Below are 20850 nucleotides of genomic sequence, written 5' to 3'. Positions count from 1 at the left end.
ATATTATTATTAAATTATTATTATTATTATTATTATTATTATTATTATTATTATTATTATTATTATATCTCTGTGCAATTTAAGGCGGTATACATAAAGCTTCCTCCTATTTACAGATAGGAGATATTTTAGATATTCAACATGCCCTTTAAACTCTGAAACATCTCTTCCCTAAAACTGAGGCAAGTTTGACTTCTTTACAGGAATTAAGGAGCAAAAAGAGCACCTGTACTTCTGTCCCTAACACTCCTGAAAATGGATCAAAAGGTTGAACCCCTCTTACTCTAATTATACAATATTAAGAACCCTAATTCCTATGTCCCAAAGTGTAATCCTCAGGATGAAAAAGCTTGTCTAACTCTGCAATACAGCCCAATTCACAGTCAACAGATGACATCCCATTAGTTCTGTTACTGCTAGACGGCAACATTCATAACTGGCACAGAATTCTATGCAACTTGTTAAAATTAATGGCAAATGCATTATAGCCTTCCCTGTTGAGTTGAGATCCATTTTTCTATTTTTTTTTTCATTGTTCGCAAATTACGTCATCCTAAAGCATCACATGTTAGAACCTCAAGTTGTCTTGGTGAAAGACTCTAAATATGGTCGAATCTTTCTCCTCCATGCAATTTCTTCTGAGAGGAATCCAATCACACACTGAAACTTTGACTGCAGCTGGAACTGAAGAGCTGCTTAACTGCCCCCCAATTAACTCCCTCAAATCCCATTAAAACACATCTCAGAACAGGCATCTCATGCAATCATGAGGGAGTATAACTTCAGGAATTGTCAAATGCATTCCACCGGTACCCGCTGCCGGGTCCCTGTACATTCACACTCCTCTTTGAAGGTTTGTCCTGAAGGTGCCAGTGTAAGACCTTTCTCCTGGCAGAGAGGACAACAGGCTGTAAGCCCTTTTTGTTGGCATTGCTGACATGTCAGGACAAGTTGACGGCAGAGCTGGGTAGAGCAAAGACGATACTGGTCCCAGAGTGTCCCACAGTAACGGCAAGCTGGAGGGGATGAAAGCAAGTTTAGATTGGTTAGGGGAGCAGTTGTTTATGGTTGCTGCTGACCCTATTTTTCCGATGATTTTAGGCAGAGTATGATTGGGTTCACACAGCTACCAATTACTATCCATGGTTTATTCAGTAAGACACAATGAATTGGAATTAGTTGGGACAGCTAAGTCATAAATTGTCCTTTATGAGCACAGTGGTTGGGATCACACAGCACATTTAGCCTAAACCAAACATTCCATATTAGTTATTATGTACTGCATTTAGGCCCCATAATTATTCTGCAAGCTCATGCTAGTCATGAGTGGCTCCTCCTTTTATAGTAAGCCCTTAATTTAATAGACTATTCAGAAGGAGGGGACATCTGTTAAATCAAAATGTCCGTTAAACCTGAATATAGGTCATCTGTATCAGTATACATTTGTGTAGTTACATAATTTTTAAAAACAGCTTAAATGGTTTAGCAAATTAACCTTAAATGGGGTTGAAGAACAAGTAAAAAAATGTCCATTGTATCTGAAGTCCATTAAACTCAGTATATTAAACTGAAGTTTACTATATTCCTACAATCACAACTTTGTAATACAAATTAGTTGAAAAAGTATGGCTTGCCTTCCATCTTCCAATGACGGAAGGGCAGATATTTGAACTTGAATTTCTCTGGTCCAAACTCAACATCTTAAAACACTTGGGGGAAGAGCAGTGTGCTACTTATGTGGTACAGTATGTTCATTCTGGGTTTTAATTGTGACTGACCAAACCATAGTTAGTTGAAATATATGCCAGGATAAAGGATTTGGGCAGCAAGTCAGTCTCTCATTTAAAAAAAAACCCTTAAGTATAAAAGAAAAAACCCTTGGTCGTTCCAAATAATTTCCCCCAACTAAATGAACTGGACTACAGCCTCTCATTAGGCGCAGCCATCTTGCTGTTCATACAAAGGGCAGCTAATTGAAGAAGGCTGAGCAGGACGGAGCCCTCCTACAGTAGTTTCCAACCTACTGGCTTACAGGATGCATATAGCAAAAGTGCTGCTCAGACCGGAAAGAACATACTTTACCTGAAATGACATCACTGTTTGAGGAAATGGCATAACGCTCATCAAAAACAAAAAGCTTTCCTCTGTAGAACCCATCAGGAAATTCTTCTAGGTACTTGTGGATGCCACCTTTGAGATGATACACTTCTGTGCATATACCCTGGTCGAAAGCAACACCACACCCAATATAGTTTTAGAAATTCTGAAAAGCCAACAAAAGGTTCTACAATCTACAACTAGTTTGGTTATCAGAACACATGGACTATATCACTTTGCTGCATTTTGTTATGAAAGATTTATTTCATGAGAAGATATAAGCCAAGCAAGATGTGAATTTTCTACGTTTTTTTTCTTTTTCAACAAAGACTGAGTAGCATTGGATTCTATATCAATTAACAGCAGATGCCAATCTGTTCCATATCCTAAAAACTAATCTCTAGAATCATGCTAGGCCATTCCCTATGAGCTCAGAGGCCTAGCTCTAGAGAAGTGGTTCCAGTGGTGGGTTGCCCCCGGTTCGGACCAGTTTGCAAGAACCGGTAGTAAAATTGGCGAGAGGCTTCGCCCACTGACCCGGACATCATCATAAATGATCTGCGCATGTGCAGAAGAGCGTGTGTGCACGCGTGCACGCTTTGCTTGCATGCGTAGGCACAATTTGAACCGGTAGTAAAGGTAAGTAGAACCCACCCGAGTGGGTTCCCAACCTTTTTTTGATCATGCCCCAGCTAAGCATCTCTAACACCACCACCCCCGGTGACATATAATTCTTACTATTCAAAAAGTGAACTCCTACTCACTCAGAGGAAGCCTAAAGGCCATTAACTTGGGTTAAACAAGGTTCCAATTGCCCCCATTAAAAATCAAATTGCACATTGGGAACCACTGCTCTAGAGCAATGCTGCTCTAGAGCAACTTTATGATGTGTAGATTTCAATTTATAGAATTGCCAGGAAAGCCAGTGTGACGGAGTGATTAAGGCACCAGGCTAGAAATTGGAACAGCATTAATTATAGTCCCATCTTAGGTACAAAGGCAACCAGGTGATTTTGGGACCAGTCCCTCTCTCTCAGACCTAGGAAGAAGGCAAATCACTAACCACTTCCAACATTTTGCCAAGAAAACAGCAGGGACTTGTCTCCAGGAGTCGAGACTGAACTTGAAAGCTAAAAAGGACAATACTGCTCTGTCAGTGGGAGTAATGTATATTTGTGACCTCACAAAAAATAGCAATTTAATTACATCTGAATTTGTTTTGAAGAACTTGTTTTTTCAGATTGACCCAGGGGAGTGATAACAAAATACTAAGAATGAACAAGGTGACAAAACTGCCAGAACAGCCTGGCTATTAATTACAAAGATCTCTGAATCAAGCTCCCTCCCTCCCTCCCCTCCTATCTAAAGAGAAAGGGAAGACTGAGGTGCACAAGATCTCCATGACACAAAACTCTCCCATTTCTATTCTTAAACATCCTCTCCCCACTCCCCAAAGCATAAATAAGGGCCCAAAACATTTCAGCCCCATTACATCGTTGGAATGCCTGCCAACAAGTAGGAAGCTGAATTGCCCCCATCAAAAACTCGCCTCTCCTCTTCAGCAGAAAAATTCTCAGTCACTAAATTAGTTAAGAACCCAATTAATGAGCTAGAATGTCTTCTAGGTCACCCAACTGTAATGAAGGTCAGCTCTGTATTACATCAAAGAAGGCTGGGTGATGCTAAATGATACTATCTTTTACATAAGATTCTGAGATCTGGTTTGGCTGTTTGCTCCTCCGTAGAATGGCCATATGCAGAATAAATTTTGCAGCAAGGGTAAGATTTGGTCCATCTGTTTTTCCTGCACTGAACAAAGGTGTCTGTTTAATGCATAGTTGGGTTCACAAAATTATTAAAGGATAACTTTGATCTTTATCTAAACTGCAATCCATTACAGGTCGTGAAAGAGCAGGTGCTCTCTTCCAGCTCTTTTTGAACAGTAATTAGTTTAAATACTTCAAGTCATTTTGTGCAAGTTAATTTGTGGTTATCTAGAGTCTGACTTTGTTCAGCATTATGTAACTGCCAGAAGATTGGACCTATTCAATCTGCCAGGGAAACTATGAATGCCTTGTGCAAATCCTGCTGTGTTCCACCCCTGTCCAATTCCAAGTCAAGTCCGCTCCCCTGAGGTGACTCACCTTAGACCTGAGGTAGGCTGAGCCCCGCTCACAGCGGATTCCTCCCGTACAGTACATCAGGATGCGCTTGTCCCTGAAAAGGTCCAAATTCTCATCTATGTAGATGGGGAAGTAGCTGAACTTCCTAATGTTCGGAGCCAGACAGCCTTGGAAATGCCCCTGCAATTAAAAAAAAAAACATTACTTAACCTGTGATATTAAAAGATAAAATCAGGAACAAATGCAAATATTATGGTGCCACGTGTCATTGTTGGATTTTTTCAGAACATAGAAAGAATGAGTTGGAAGGATATTACAGGCCATCTAGACCAGGCTCCTCAGTGCATCCCTGACAAGCAGCCATCCAGGCCCTGATTGAAAAGCTCCACATAGTGAAGGAGCGGTCTGCAGTGCTGCCAGCAAAAACAGAGCTTGCGAGAGCTGCATGTGTTGTGGTCCACCAGTAGCCTGCGGAGCTGACAGGGGAGTCAGACAGTGAGGAGGCTGGGGAGGAAAATGGGCCAGTCCTGGAGTCTGGGGAAGGCCCGGACAAGGGATCTGCGTCGGAGGCAGAGATGCGGCCAGGGCCATCTGGGAGTGATGCACAGACTCAGGCGCCTCCAGAGTCGGACAGCAGAGAGGCAGAGGAACAGGAGGAGCCTGTTCCTAGTGTGCGCATGCGCAGAGCTGCCAAAAGGCATGAACAGTTAAAACAAAAGGGACGACTTGGGAGTAAGGCCTGGAGATGATTGGCCCCTCCCATAAGGCTTAAAAGAGGAGCAAAGGCACATGGGCACTTTGCAGGAAAGCAACATTGTTAATTCTGTTCCCAGTCGTCATCTCTGCTTGATTCTAGAATCCGTGTGGCTTTGTCAAGTAGGTCTTTGGCAGAGTGTCAAGGGAGATAAAGGTTAGTGATTATCCTGAAGGACTTTTTGCAACTAATTGGGACTCAGATGTGAATGAACATAATTCACAGCTGTTGCAATAAAAGAGGTTTTTGGGACTACTCGTGTGTTTTAATGACTCAGGAAGCCTAGGTCACAACAGGATGCGGCCCTCCTGAGCTCTGTCTTTGCTGGCAGAGGGTTGCAGGAGGCACTCACATCCAAAAACGGAGCTTGCAAGGGTCACGGGCGGCACTCCCGAGCTCCGTTTTCCCTGGCAGAGGGTTGCAGGAGGCTATGGCAGCTGATAACGGAGCTCGGGCGCCCGTTTTCACTGGCAGAGCGTTCGGGTCACCACAGGCACCCTGACACGAGTGACATCAAGCTGGCCATGCCCAACCCGGCCCTCCAAGGTCAAACACAACCCTGATGCGGTCCTCAATTAAATCAAGTTTGACACCCGATTTAGAATATTTACACTGTACAGCTGCTCATCTTGAGTACATAATTCATAATTAATTACAACAGAGTGCAGGTGAGCTGGACTGAATAAAGTTCCAGCCCTGCCTGTAGGCTGAAGCCTGATATTTTGATAGTTCTTCTAGTGCTGAGGTCCCAAAGGTGCTTTTTCAAGAGGCAACTGGACTTTCTGGTTTTTCTTTGAAGACGTTCGCTTCTCATTCAAGAAGCTTCTTCGGCTCTGACTGGATGGTGGGGAATGGAAAGATTTATACTCCTTGCAGACAGCTGGTCATTTGCATTCTTTTAGTGCATCGCATCGTTAAGGTCACCTGAAGGTTTATCTGTGTCATCAGGCCCACCTGAGTGGTGCTAATTTCCAGTGCTAATTGCTGACCACACACTTTTCCTTATCTCACCATGCAGATCAGGACCGCTTCTGCAGTGTTCATGCTGAAGAAGTGACTGTAGTATCTTTCAGCATCTTGATAGCTCTCCTCCAAGGCCAGAACTGCCCCAAATCTCTTCCAAAGTGTAACTCCTGAACCAGGCATAGTATTCAATTGATGTGTGCCATCCAGTTGGTAGTGACCACATAACCCGATCACATTGCGGGCCGTATCGGGATGTTTTTTGCCTTTGCGGGGTGGGCATTGCCTGCGTGGGCCATATCCGGCCCACCGGTCACCAGTGTGACAGGCCTGACATAGGCAGACTTTCTCTAGGCCTGACATAGGCAGACTGTCCCCATTCCAGTCTGCCAGTAGTGCATCTATTACTGTTGTAATCAAGTCCATTCTCCTTGCTAATGTTCATCCTCTTTCCTTCCATCTTTCCTAACATTACAGACTTCTCAATAGTATTCTAACTGTGGTTTAACCAATGAAGAGTTTAATACAGCACTCACCTATCGTGGTCTGCACGTAATACTATCATTAATGCAGTTCAAGATTACGCCGGTCTTTTTAATTGCTATTTAACACTGAGGGTCTACTGGTATTCCCATATGCACAGGGGTGAAATCCAGCAGAATTGGAGAACCGGTAGCAGAAATTTTGAGTAGTTCAGAGAACCGGCAAATACCACCTCTGGTTGGCCCCAGAGTGGGGTGGGAATGAAGATTTTGCAACATCCTTCCCCCAGGAGGGGAGGTAATGGAGATTTTGCAGTATCCTTCCCCTGGAGTGGGGTGGGAATGGAGATTTTGCAATATCCTTCCCCTGCCACGCCCACCAAGTCACACCCACAGAACCGGTAGGGAAAAATTTGGATTTCACCCCTGCATATGCAGCTCATATACACTGCCTCTCACCTGGTCTCCCCAATTTTGTATTAATGAATTCACTTTTTCCTACCAGATGCAGGATCTCTTACTTTTATCACTACTGCTGCATATGACTCAGTGTTCAGACCTCTGAAGGGAATTTTGTTTTGCCTTGTAAAGAGTTAGCCAATCTTTCTAACTTGGTGTCATCTACAAAGCTGATAACTATATCTTGTCTTCCACCTTCAAGATTATGTAAAAATCCAATTTTTAAAAGACAGGTTATACATCTCAAAGTTTAAACAAAAGGGAGATGTCAGGTCTGCCATTTTCAGCTGCTTTGCTTTAATTTAATTTAATTTAATTAATTAAATTTATATGCCACCCCTCTCTGAAGACTCAGGGCGGCTCACAATACATTTAAAAAAATCATTATAAAAAGACATTGAAAAATTAAAAAACATTAAAAACATTAAAAACTCATTCACACCATTCATGGCCGGATCTCGCCAGATCACAAGAGCGAGATCAACGGCCCCAGGCCTGCCGGAAAAGCCAGGTCTTCACCGCTTTTCGGAAGGCCATTAGGGTGGGGATGGTCCGGACCTCAGGAGGTAACTGGTTCCAGAGAGCTGGGGCAGCCACAGAGAAGGCCCTCCCCCGCAGGCCCACCAGCTGACATTGTTTAGCTGTTTAGCCGGAGGAGACCAACTCTGTGGGATCTTAGCGGTCACTGGGAGCTATGCGGCAGAAGGCGGTCTCGAAGATAACCTGGCCATGAGCCATGTAGGGCTTTAAAGGTAACCAACACCTTGAATTGTGACCAGAGACCAATAGGGAGCCAGTGCAGCTCGCATCCTGCCATAAACAGATGGGGGAGGAAAGGAATTTGGGGGAACTTGGGCTGGAGAGAAGAGAAATGAAAGAGGGGAAGGAGACAAGCTGACAGGAACCAGGCTTGTCAGACCAGAATAAAGCAGCCTCCAAAGACACCTGGTCTGAGAATGGAATGTGAAATTACTTTGAGGAGTGCCCAGCTTCAAAGCAATTCCCCAAACATCAAACGCTATTGGACACTGTTGAACTGATCAAGGGGGGAGGGGGAGGGATAGGGGAAAATTGTAACCTTTTGCAAGGGAATACTCAGATCTAGCCTTACTTTCGCTGCCATCACTTAACTTTAGTAAAAGAACCCATCACTTCAACCAAATGAAGTCGAGGTTTTTTCATTCCTAAGAATCTAAGTTGGGGCAGGTCTGACAGGAGGAGAAACAGGGAACAGGCAATGTACTACTAAATTGGTGTTTAAAAGCCTCTTAACATGGACGTGTATCCTATTATGTATTCATACAATCTCAAATGTGTAAATCCAAAGGAGGAAACAACAACACCACACCAAATTAAGGCTACCTACTATTTTACTTTCATAGAAGTTCCTGCAGTCCAGCAAAATTGTATCCATTTGGGCATTATGACCCTGAGAAAGGTATTTCTCTACTTCTGCATGAAACTCCTTTGGAGCCAAACGGATTCCTACCAAGAATTAAAAGACATTAAGAAGGTAAGCCATTGCAGCGAGCCAAGCTTGCATATTTAACACACACACCCCTCCTCAGCAAATCCTACTTTATTCCAAAAAGTTTTTTTTTAAATAATTGTATAGTAGACTTCAAACATGAGTTTAAGCCTGCTCTGCAGCTGCTGTTTTTTGTTCCTTGAGATTACTGCCGCCCATTTGATTCTTGTAAAGCACAATTGGCCTCGTTTCAAAAGAGATAAGTTTGGGTTTCCAGCAAAAACATTCTGAGTTCCCCATGTCAGCTCACTGGCTGGGAGGAATGAGGATGGAAAATAAAAGGGGGCAGGAAGAAGAGAGAGACAATACAGTGGCCACACCTACTTTATACTTTTATTCCATCTTTCACAGCACGTTTGTTTCCACATGAAATTACAGGTACAGTAGTCCTCGACTTAATGACCACAATTGAACCCAAAATTTCTGTTGCTAAGAGACACCGTTGTTAAGTGAGCTTTGCCCCATTTTATGACCTTTCTTACCACAATTGTTAAGTGAATCACTGCAGATGTTAAGTTACACGGTTGTAAAGTGAATCTGGCTTCCCCATTGACTTTGCTTGTCAGAGGGTTACAAAAGGTGATCACATGATCCCAGGACACTGCAACCATCATAAATATGAGTCAGTTGCCAAGCATCTGAATTGTGATCATATGACCATGGGGACGCTACAATGATCATTAACTGTGAAAATTGGTTATAAGTCACTTTTTTCTGTACCGCTGAATTTCAAACGGTCACTAAACGAACTGTTATAAGTCGAGGACTACCTGTACTCTGGGAGAATTCAACCCTTGACATAAAAAAAAAAACCCTGATCACATATGACCAGTTCCATACCAGTTTCTTTGTAAGAGACTTTTTTTGGGTGAATTCCCATAGGCACTATTTCTTCAAACACAGCAATTCGAAGATCTGGGAAACAGTGGGCTCCTCCTGCACTGGTCTGAGGAATCAAGGGAAGGAAACCAAAAAGCAATTGCAAGAAACTTTACTTGCCATGTCGGTTTAAAACAGTCAAGAATCTTCCCTGCCCCGTCATCCCCTCCCCTCTCATCTGCCCTAATCCCCTGGAAATCAAAGGTGAGAAAATCAGTGGTTATGAAGTCCACCTCCAACTTAATTTAGTCAAAAAGATTTAGAAGCAACCCTCTTCAATAAAGTTTGACAAGGTTTGATTTTCTAAATAATTTACTCGTCCTGTTTGAGAGTGAAGACACTCAAACTGAAGACATTTATAGGAGCTTTCCTGAAGAGCACAATTTCCTCGGAGACCTAGCACAGTCCATTAAGCTGTCAAGTAACTTTCCTACCTTGATAAGCTAAGTTTGCATTCATTCCAGATGAAATTATCTAAGCACAATTTGGCTGGCTCCTCCCTTTTTGCCAAGGTAGGATGTGGAGCAGTGGTGGGTTGCTCCTGGTTCAGTCCGGTTTTTGCGAACCAGTAGTAATGGCGGCGGGAGGCTCCGCCCATCCGCCTGGACATCATCGTGGACTAACTGTGCATGTGCAGAAGCTTCCCAATGTGAACCAGTAGTAAAGGTAAGTGGAACCCACCCCTGGTGTGGAATGGGTAAAACCAACAGGAGCACACTTGAGAATGATCCAACAGAACACCAACAAATAAAACTAAACTTTAGGTTCTTATTTCTTACATAGCCCTTATCCATGCAAGAGAAGATGGGAGATACTCTCTGTTTTTTTCTTGAAGGTGAAGAATATTTCTTTACCCAGGAAAAGGAAGAGGGAGATCATTGCCCTCCTCCTTTTCATGTCTGCAGAGAAACATCACACAAGATGAAATAAATCATACATGGAGCCAAAGGCCTTTCTCCATTATTCCGTAAGTACTCCTCAATGGTAAGAACATATGTGGTCAGAGAGCAGTAGTTCCCTTCTCCATAACTCCACCTGCTGACAATTGCCTCTTAGCATATATAGTAATATATTCAGCCCTTGGACTTCATATAGTTCCCAACTCATAATCTATATAACCAATACATCAACCAAGAAGCACTTCTGCTGAGTTGCCAATCATCCCATCAGTGGGGTAGAGAACTCAAATATGGGCCTGAAATTATTGAAGAAAGTAGGTAGGATTTCTTTTGACATCGCCATAGGACTTGAGAGAACCATACATTCATACAGCATAAAAATTTTCCCAAAGCAAAAATTTTGGGGAAGAAAACAAGAGTCAAAAAGGGTCACAAGGCAGTCAGATTCCTTTGCCAATCTCTCACCTTGAAATCTTCCTTTGTCAAAATGCCTTTGAAGAGTGGGTGAGATAGCATTGCATCCACATATAGGTTAGTAGATGTCCTGCTCCCACCTACAGTTCCATTAATTCCTTCTGAAGCAATTCGTACCTAGAAGCCAAGCAGGAAGAGTCATTACAAAATATGCAACCAAGAGCCATGGTGGCACAGTGGTTAGAGTGCAGTACTACAGGCTACTTCTGCTGATTGCCGGCTGCCTGGAATTTGGCAGTTCGAATCTCACCAGGCTCAAGGTTGACTCAGCCTTCCATCCTTCCGAGGTCGGTAAAATGAGGACTCAAGATTGTTGGGGGCAATATGCTGACTCTGTAAACCGCTTAGAGAGGGCTGTAAAAGCACTACGAAGCGGTATATAAAAGCACTATGAAGTCTAAGTGCTATTGCTATTGCTATCTACAGATATTCCTCAACTTACAACAGTTCATTTAGTTACAACAGCACTGAAAAAAGTGACTTACGACCATTTTTCATACTTACAACCATTGCAGCATCCCCATGGTCACGTGATCAAAATTTAAATGCTTGGCAACTGATTTGTATTTATGACGGTTGCAGTGTCCCGGGGTCATGTGCCTTGGTGGTGCAGCAGACTAAAGTGCTGTTAAGTAGCACTTAGCTGCCAGCTGCCTGCAATTACTGCGAGTTCAAATCTCACCAGGCTCAAGGTTGACTCAGCCTTCCATCCTTCCGAGGTAGGTAAAATGAGGACCCCGATTGTGGGGCAATAAGCTGACTTTGTATAAAAAAGAACACCACTTAGGGGGCCCCAAAAGCCCTACTAAGCAGGTATATACAAAAATATGAAGGCTATTGCTTAACACATTGTAAGCCGCCCTGAGTCTCCGGAGAAGGGCAGCATATAAATCAAACCAATAAATAAATAAATAAACGTGATCCCGTTTTGTGACCTTCCGACAAATAAAGTCAATGGGAAAGCCAGAGTCACTTAACAATTGTGATACCAACTTAACAACTGCAATGATTCACTTAACAGCTGTTGCAAGAAAGGTTGTAAAACTCACTTAACAAATGTTTCAGTTAGGAACATAAATGCTGGGCTCAATTGTGGTTGTATCTCGAGAACTACCTGTATATTCAGAAAGGATCCTAACAGAATTCACTAGGCCTTTCCCTCAAGAAAGTATGCACAACATTTCAATTATGCACAGCCTACAATTTGTTCTTATTTAACTGCATTTAAATTTAATCCAAACCAAAGGCAACATCAAAAAAAGGAGAGGCTTATCATATTCTTAAGAACTATCTTGGGATTGTCTAATGAAACCAGCTCTGTATCTGTGTTAGAGATGCTGGTTGTTATTTGCTTCTGAGCTTGATTTGTAGGAAACACTTAAAAAAAACCCACAAAGGGCTCTTTTCTCATCCACTGTGGTAAGCTTATTTTGAGGCAGCAAAATAATTCCCAGGAGTCAGGGCACATCTTACGGTGCCCAACAAACATCTCTACTTCACCCTGAAAATGAAACAATATTTTTTAAAGTTGCAAAAATCCTGCAAAATTTTGACAGCTGCTGAAATCCTGCAAGATCTTGCAGGAAATGCATGCGTTCCCTTGACATTTTGATTATTTATTGGTTTGTTTAGACAAATCCAGGGCCAGAAAAGACTGTGAACCTGTTTCCTACATAATGTCTGGATGTGAACAAGAGATGAATCAGCATGTCCAAAATTGCTGTCAGGGATGATTCTAGATAGGTATTTAGAACATTTGCCAGACTGTCTATCATAATGATGATGATTTATTGGAACTATACCTGGTTTCCCCCCCAAATAATGGTGTTTAATATAACTAACATTTTAATATATACCAGTAGTCCTCAACCTATGACCACAATTGAGCCCAAAATTTCCACTGCTAAGCAAAACCGTTCTTATCTGAATTTTGCCTCATTTTATGACCTTTCATGCTACAGTTATTAAGTGAATCACTGCAGTTGCTAAATTAGTAAGACGGTTGTTAAGTGAATCTTGCTTCCCCATTGACTTTGTCAGAAAGTCACAAAAGGGGATCACATGACCCTGGGACTCTGCAACTGTCATAAATACATGCCAGTTGCCAAGTGTCCAAATTTTGATCATGTAATCACAGAGATGCTGCAATGGCCGTAAGAATGAAAAATGGTCATAAGTCACTTTTTGAATGGTCACTAAATGAATAGTTATAAATCGAGGACTACCTGCATAGGAAAGAATAGAAACATGTGAACTAAAATCTCAGTTAAAACTCAGATTATAGAAGAGTTAACGTATTTTTCGGACTGTAAGATGTACTTCTTTGTCTCCCAAAAGGGGGTGAAAATGTCTGTGCGTCTTAGCGACCGAATATTTCCGAAGCCCCGCCCACCCGCCAGCTGTTTTTTGGCCTCTGTTTTGGGGGCTTTTTTGGCCCATTTTTTGGAAAAAATGGGCTGAAAAAAGCCTTGAAAACGGGCCAAAAAAAGGGTGGAAAAGGGCCAAAAAAAGGAAGGCCCAAACCTTTTTTTGTTGTTTTCCTCTTCTAAATTTAGGTGCCTCTTATAGTCAGGTGCATCTTATAGTCCAAAAATTACGGTATTTCAAAGAGGGGACAGTGTTGAATCACTTACCTTTCCAGTTAGATGCAGATGCTGACATAAAGCCTTCTGCCACACACAAAGTCCCACAGGATCTGCCACCTCGCAGTAGCAATAGTATAGCAAAACTTCCCCAACTTCACTGAAAAGAGGGGAAGGAAGATGTTTTTAAGAAGAACCTAGACAGTCCCTTATCTGAAATAGTATAGTTTCTCGTGCTTGAGCAAGGGGCTGGACTAGAAGACAACCAAGGTTCCTTCCAGCTCATTCATTCTAAGTCATTCTAAGAGTTAGTGTCAAAAGCCTACATTTGCATGACTGAATGTACAAGCCCCTTAACAGCTTGATGCTAGATTCTTGCCTTGTGTCTACTTTTGATTTTGTGTCTCGCCTCTTGATTGAAGCAATTGCATGTCATAAGCATTGCTTTTTTTTTTTTTTACTTTGCTTGGGTAGCATTTTGTTCTGCAAAACTGTATTTGCATGCATGAAAGCATATCCGCACACCTCCCTTTGAACCACACCTGCCTCTTCTTCTCATACCTGCTCTTAGATTTTTGCAGCAAGTCACAAACATTAATTACAAGCATTACGATTTCAGACACAGAGAACTTGGAGGGGAAAAAAAGAATACAGGTAGTCCTCAACTTACAACAGTTCATTTATTGATGGTTCAAAGTTACAACGGCACTGAAAAAAGTGACTTATGACCGTTGTTCAAATTTATGACTGTTGCAGCATTACGTGATTGAAATTCAGGCACTTGGCAATTGGTTCATATTTATGGCAGTTGCAGTGTCCTGGGGTCATGTGATCATCTTTTGCGACCTTCTGACAAGCAAAGTCAATGGGGAAGCCAGATTCACTTAACAACTGTGTTACTAACTTAACAACTGCAGTGATTCACTTAATATCTGTGGTAAGAATGGTCGAAAGATGTGGCAAAATTCACTTAACATCTTTCTCCCTTAGCAACAGAAATTTTGGGCTCAATTGTGGTCATATGTCAAGGACTACTGGAGTCACTCCGGGAGTGATAGTTTAGTGGGAATCATGGATTGAGTTGTTGTCGCCTCCCAAGTTTTTAAAAAGAGAAGAAAATTGTGCAGCTCACCCTTCAGGTCAAACCATCTTGTTGGTCCTCACTTTCCCAGAGCCCCTCCTCTACCCGACTTTGTCTCTGAGATATTGATAAAGACCTTGCAATGGATGGTAACCTGAGTACACCAGGAAGACCTTAAGAAGAGCCTATTCCTGCCCTGCTTCCATTCCCCCATCTCCATTTCTCCTTCCTTAAATGAGGAAGCTGAACTTCATAAAACACTTAACAGACTTTAGACGTCCAACCCTTAATTACTTACCAAATATTAATTGTCCAGTTTTGTAACCACTTATCAAACTCAATTCAAGAAACCATCTCTAATCCTTTATAGTCACCCATTACGTTTTAAGAAATAGTTTCCTTAAGGAACGTGAAGGAGTATAAATGGGACATGTTAAAATCTAGCCATGACAACTAAACTAACTGGAGGGCAAGGGCATTTGAACAGGAGATCAACCAAAGTCCTTTGGTGGCAGTGATAAATTCCCAAGAACATGGAACTGATGCTCTTCAATCATAGGCAGAAGATCATCAATCTCTCGGTGATCAGAGGTTTCCTAGATGACAGATGAGTGATAATCATCAGCAGAGCAGAAGATCGTCAATCATTAGGAAGTGGGGTGAGTGATGACAGAAAAAAGTGAACAGATTCAGACTGGCTCAAGATAAAGATAATTATTTCTTACCTTTTCATTTCATTAGTATCAATGTGGCTTATATCTGGGAGCTTGTAAATTGCTTCTTGGTTTCTGTTTGGAGTCTTGTTGGGCCTAGATGTTTCATCCACAGAAGCAGGGTTAATTCCGATGCCAGCCATCTGCTTTAAGATCACAGATGCTTGCTGCCCAACGTCACCTGAATGTTGAGAAGCCACATGTCTGTGAATGCCAGTCAGATCTTTGAAAGTCTGTTGGCAGCATCTCCAGGAAACTTCCCTTTGGCAAGCAGGCATGTCCACTTCCAGTTCCTTGGCTTTCACAAAGAGAGCAAACGCCTGCAAACAACAGCAAAGGAGGCAGAGAGAAGTTTAAGAGCAAATGTAAGGGCAGTGCCTGTGAATCATCTACAGCAGGGGTGTCAAACTCATGGCCCGTGGACCAGATGCATCATGCACTGGCCATGCCCGCCCCTGGTTTAGCAAAGGGGAGGAGTCGCGATATGTCACGTTGTCATCGTAACACTCCTGATCTACAGTAAGGTCTGAGACTCAAAAACTATGCGACAGCCAGCAGAATGCTGACTAAGCAAATATAGATTGCAAGCCTTTGTGTTGCATTGCTTCACAAATGCTTATAGTTTTGAAGTTGTCTAATTAACTTAATTAACGTTAGATCCACCTATGACGTCACTAGCAAAACCGGATAAAAATATTTGGTTGGGAAAAAAAGGCGAAGAACCCAATTTGCAATTGACTAAGCAAGTTTATTTCCTTCTATGCAGGCAAGAGGCTTGTATTTATTTAAAAGGCAGAACTCCCTTTTTATGACCCTGTAGTCCCTATTCGGGGTAGATTCGAAAGGCTCTATTATTTAAAAGGCAACCCATTCAATTATTGCCTATACAAGGCATTCATATATACAACACAATCCAAATCTTGCAAACTGCAAAACTTCTTTGGACTGGAATCAGGTTAAAAAGGGAAGATGGTGAGTTAGTGATCATCTCTAATGAATCACTATCCCTCTCCAGTTATTTCTTTCAAATTGGACTACTCTAAAAGGTATAGAACAGTGATGGCAAACCTATGGCACGTGTGCCAGAAGTGGCACGTAGAGCCCTCTCTGTGGGCATGCGCACCATCGCCAGCTGCTCTTCTGGGTTCCGTTGTGCACATGTGCACCGGCCAGCTGCTCTCTTCCAGGTTCCAGTACACACGCACTCATTTCAGCCCTCATTGCCGAAAAGGTTAACCATCACTGGTGTAGAACATGCTCCTCTTCCTGATTCCCCCAGCAAAGACTTTTTTTGCAATCAGCCTTCAACAATATATGTGGATCATTTGGTCTCGATATGAACACATCTTTCTGAATAGGCACAATGAATTGACAGGATACAGTATGCATTTCTTTTAAAGTTTAATGTATGATTTAGTATATGGAGCCAGGAGGCAAAGCTTCATTTGCCACAGCCTTACCGGCTTCAACCTTTTCGAACCTGGAAAGAAATAATATTGAATGTTGCTCCAGAAAAGTAATCACTTACACTCCGTTATCTGATACCTTTTTCAGACAGCAAATGGGAAAAATATAGAAAGGATGAATCAGGATCCCAGGACGAGAGGAAACAGATAGGGTGACAGATGGATAATCAAAGGGTGACAGATAGTAACTGGAGAAACCAGACAAAGTCATAGAGCCTCGGGAAGAAGTAGAGGGAGATGATGGATTGATGAAAGCCAACTTGGTGTAGTGGTGAAGGTGATGGCTTAGAAACCAGGAGACTGAGTTCTATTCCTTGCCTTAAGGCATGAAAGTCAACTGGGTGACCTTGCGCCTGTCACTCAGCGAAACCCACTTCTGTTGTGTGGGGAAAATAGGAGGAAGAAGAGGTATTAAGTATGTTTGTAAACTTGAGTTGACGATAGATAGATGATAGATAGATAGATAGATAGATAGATAGATAGATAAACAGACAGACAGACACAGATAGAGAGGATCTATTAATTTTAAAGAATGGGCAAAGAGAAGAAGTAAATGAGGGTCAGAAACGGCATGGTGAAGAGGATGGAAGTTCACACTATTCATCTGAAATACAGTAATCAGAAAAACATTTTATCATACAATGTTATTGTGATACCAATTCTCTTGTAAATTCTGGTCATGAACTTCTCTCCAAATACCATCCTGCTGTAGTGTAACCAAGAAACAGAAATCTATGATACTGTACTACCTGTCTCCATTCCTGTGGTGTTTTTTTTTAACCCACATCGCAAACAGGAATTTTTAATCCTGGCTATAAAAGGAGGATTGCAGTGAAGGTAGAGGACAGGACATCCCCCGTTTTCACATGCAAGCTCCCCCTTGCCACTTCTTCCTGCGGCTTTGCAGTCAAGACAACCTCCAGTTTGCCAGATACAGCCTGGTTACTCAAGATTTACAAGTAATTGGCTTCAGATTACTAGAGCAGGAATTGGAATGTATCTGAAATAATTTGGCACATCAGTCGTAACACTAAATTCAGAATGACCATTTATGATGGGAGTACAAGTGGATGCAGAAAACTCAGCCTCACAACCATTTTTTCACTGGTAATAGACACTGATGAACAATCAGCAAAAAGCCAAGTACCTTCTTCTTTGCAGATGTGTATTTCTTTTTGGCACTGCAGTCTACTTTGGTCTTGAGATGGCTTCTGGATTGGAAAGGAAGGTGCTCTTTCAACTCAAGGTCTGCAGAGGTTAAGATGCAAACTCCCACTGCATCGTCTCCATCAGGCAATGGCAAAGAGATCATTTCTATGTCACAGCAGCCAGGCATACGTTTTTCTCAGTGTCCTAAGGAAGAGCGTTCCAAAATAGGGGTTTATTAACAGGCATGCAAGGAAAACAAAACAAAACAAGGTAATAACAGACCTGTATGAGCATTTCCACATCAGGTCTTAAAACTGGAACTGGGATCAGCTTCAGAGCTGCCTGATTGCAGATCAATAGAATTTATCTACAGGTAGTCCTTGACTTGCAACAATGCATTTAGAGAATAGAAAATACTATTATATTAATATTTAATTCAGAAGCAAGTTGATACACTGTTTCCTCAGCTATGATAACTTATATTATTCTTCATCGAACATCTTATGCAGTCAAGTGCTGTATTTTTGCTCCTTCGTGTGCTGGATAAATGTAATTTCTGATGGTAAACATTTTAAGAATATTGCCAGTCGCTAGTCTGATTCACACCATTTGCTGAGCCACACTGAAGTTGGTTGAATCTGAGTTTATGCAACTTATTAAGCAATAAAGAGGGTTTTTTTCTTAATACCATATACAATCCCAGCCATCCACTCAGAATGTTGGTTTTCCTACTCCAATATGGTGGCCAGTAAACATTTTGCATGACAATGCAAAACTATAGATAGTCCTTGATTTAACGACCAGAATTGAGTCCAAAATTTCTGTTACTAAATGAGACAGTTGTTAAGTGAGGTTTGCCCCATTTTATGACCTTTCTTGCCACAGTTGTTAAGTGAATCACTGCAGTTGTTAAGTTGTAACACAGCTGGTAAGTGAATTTGGCTTCCCTATTGACTTTGCTTGTCAGAAGGTTGCAACTGTCCGGTGTTATCACTGGGGTGGGGGAGTGATTTTAGTATATTAATTTATTATATGAATCTTCTTTTATTAGTTTTATTGTTTTTATATGGGGTTTTATATTCTGTAAGATCTCTACATCAGATGCAACATTTGAAAAGGGGCTATTGAAAAGGGGATGTTTCTCAATCACTTTAAAACGTGTGGACTTTTCCTCCCAGAAATTCCCAGGCAACATCCTGGGAATTGAAGTTCACACCTCTTTAAAGTTGCCCGGATTGAAAAGCACTGTGTTACCTGGGTTTAGAGATCCGTTTTAGGCGACACGCGTACACGACTTTTGCCGGTCGACCGAGCAATAAAGTTAACCGGGAGGGCACATATTCCGAATTAGATTCGTAGCTAAGGAATCCTTGATTTAGAGGGGAAGAAGGAAAAAACAAAAGGGGAGGCGCGGGGTACAAGTTTTGGACTTTCTCCCAACTGCAAGCTATTGACTTGTGTCCCGTTCAATTCAATAGGAGCCATTAAGAACCAAACCAGAGCAATCGTCTTCTGGGTTGTGCTTCTTCGTCTCCTTGGCACGCAACCCCGCTAGATTTCTGCCTCAGTTTCTTCTTCCCGTTCCAGTTGCCCCCCCCCCCCTTTTTTTCTTTTTTTTTCTTTTTTACCTCGAGACGCGCGATCGGTGCGCAGACCCTCCCTGTCCCGTTCAGTCGCTCCTTCCTCGCTTCCTTGAGCGGCTGCTGAATTGGCTGTCTCTCTCTTCGAAGCGAGAGCATGGCTGGCGGCTGGCTCCCTTAAGCCTTTACTCCGCCTCCTCCTGGAAACACTTCGCTTGAGGGACTGCCTGCAATTCTCAGCCTTTTTAGACAGGACTGGAAGGAAACTGATGAAATAGTTTGGGCGTCACAAGCATGGAGGTACTTGTGATACTGGGAATGGAAGCCAGTAAGAATGACAATCCGGCACTTCCTCAGCCTGACTAGGTTAACAAGAAGATCACAGAGGAAGATACATTTTGCAGTCCACTGAAACTCTTTTCTTTTCTTTTTTCTTTTCTTTTCTTTTCTTTTCTTTTCTTTTCTTTTCTTTTCTTTTCTTTTCTTTTCTTTTCTTTTCTTTTCTTTTCTTTTTTTTCCTTCCTTCCTTCCTTCTCGCCCATCTCCCTTTAGCTAGAGTACAGCAGTGCTTTCCAAATGTTAATAGGTGAAGCTTTCTTTTTTATTTTCACTTAAAACTAGAATTATGTTGCCTTCTTTTTACATTTTCCTCAAGAATTTCTAAGACATGTTTTAAAAGCCCACCCATAGAAGACTCCTCTTTGTGTCTCTGCCTGAGTAACTATTCTGGAGTAGTACTTGGGACTGTCCCAAAGAAATATTTCATACAGCCAGTCCCTTTGAGTGGATAATCTTCCCCTTTGAGCACAGCTAGTATTAAGATTTTAGAGAACAAAAATATATAAGCATTTTAATTTTAAAGTTTTGATTAGGAGGCATGAAATACAAATCATACTTATTCTTGGACCAGGATGCCTTGCTCATGCTCACTCAGTCACTTCTTGATTGAACTAATGCAACAAACTCTACTCTGCCCTTGAAGATTATCGGGAAGCTTTGGTTCATCCAGAGTGCAGCAGAGCAAGTATAGTGCATGTTGGTTTGTCCATGTAACACCACTGTGCACTTGTTTCCAGTAGGCTTCCAGGTGCAATTTGTTGTGGCCCGCCAGCAGCCAGCGGAGCTGGCAGCAGATTCGGATCGTCAGGAGGTTGGGGAGGAATATGGGCTAGTCCTGGAGTCTGATGAGGGCTTTGCATCGGAGGCAGAGAGGGGGCCAGGGCCGGATGCCAGTTATCAGCTGCCTTCAGAGTCAGACATCAGTGAGGCAGATGAACAGCTGGAGCCTGTTCCCAGTGTGCACATCCGCAGAGATGCCAGACAAAGGGTCTGCTAAAGAACAAGGGTCGGCTTGGGAGTAAGGCCACAGGTGGACGATGAATGGCCCCTCTCGGAATAAAAAAGGAGTGAAAGGGGAGTGGAGTTTGCAGGAGACAATTAGTTCACTTACTTTGTGACTCTCCGAGACTCTTTGCCAAGTTTTGAAGATAACGGCCTGGCAGCTCTCCAAGCCAGATAAGGTCTGAGACGATAAACTCTCCCTTGAAAGACTTTGCTGAAAGTGAATGAGAGGAATTCACTGTTTGTTTAATAAAAGGGGTTTTGTCAGGACCAGGATTCT

General features: G+C 42.3%; 1 protein-coding gene across 1 annotated transcript; it reads right to left on the bottom strand.

The window, feature by feature from the left end:
• Window positions 1–2: 2 nt before the first annotated feature.
• On the bottom strand, window positions 3–19383 carry TSTD2 (thiosulfate sulfurtransferase like domain containing 2). The gene is made up of 10 exons (XM_070938499.1): window positions 19278–19383; window positions 17648–17853; window positions 15047–15354; window positions 13292–13400; window positions 10650–10775; window positions 9247–9352; window positions 8245–8363; window positions 4242–4400; window positions 2083–2221; window positions 3–1016 (listed from the first exon to the last, which is right to left on the bottom strand). Exons 2-10 carry the CDS (start codon window positions 17834–17836, stop codon window positions 793–795), a joined length of 1479 nt encoding a protein of 492 aa, XP_070794600.1. The 5' UTR covers window positions 17837–17853; window positions 19278–19383; the 3' UTR covers window positions 3–792.
• Window positions 19384–20850: the final 1467 nt, after the last annotated feature.

This window comes from Pituophis catenifer, unplaced genomic scaffold (genome assembly GCF_029215685.1).
Source record: "Pituophis catenifer annectens isolate HBS135680 unplaced genomic scaffold, rPitCat1.0.hap2 SCAF_2, whole genome shotgun sequence".
NCBI classification, from domain to species: Eukaryota; Metazoa; Chordata; class Lepidosauria; order Squamata; family Colubridae; genus Pituophis; species Pituophis catenifer.
This window is presented reverse-complemented; position numbering and strand designations above follow the sequence as displayed.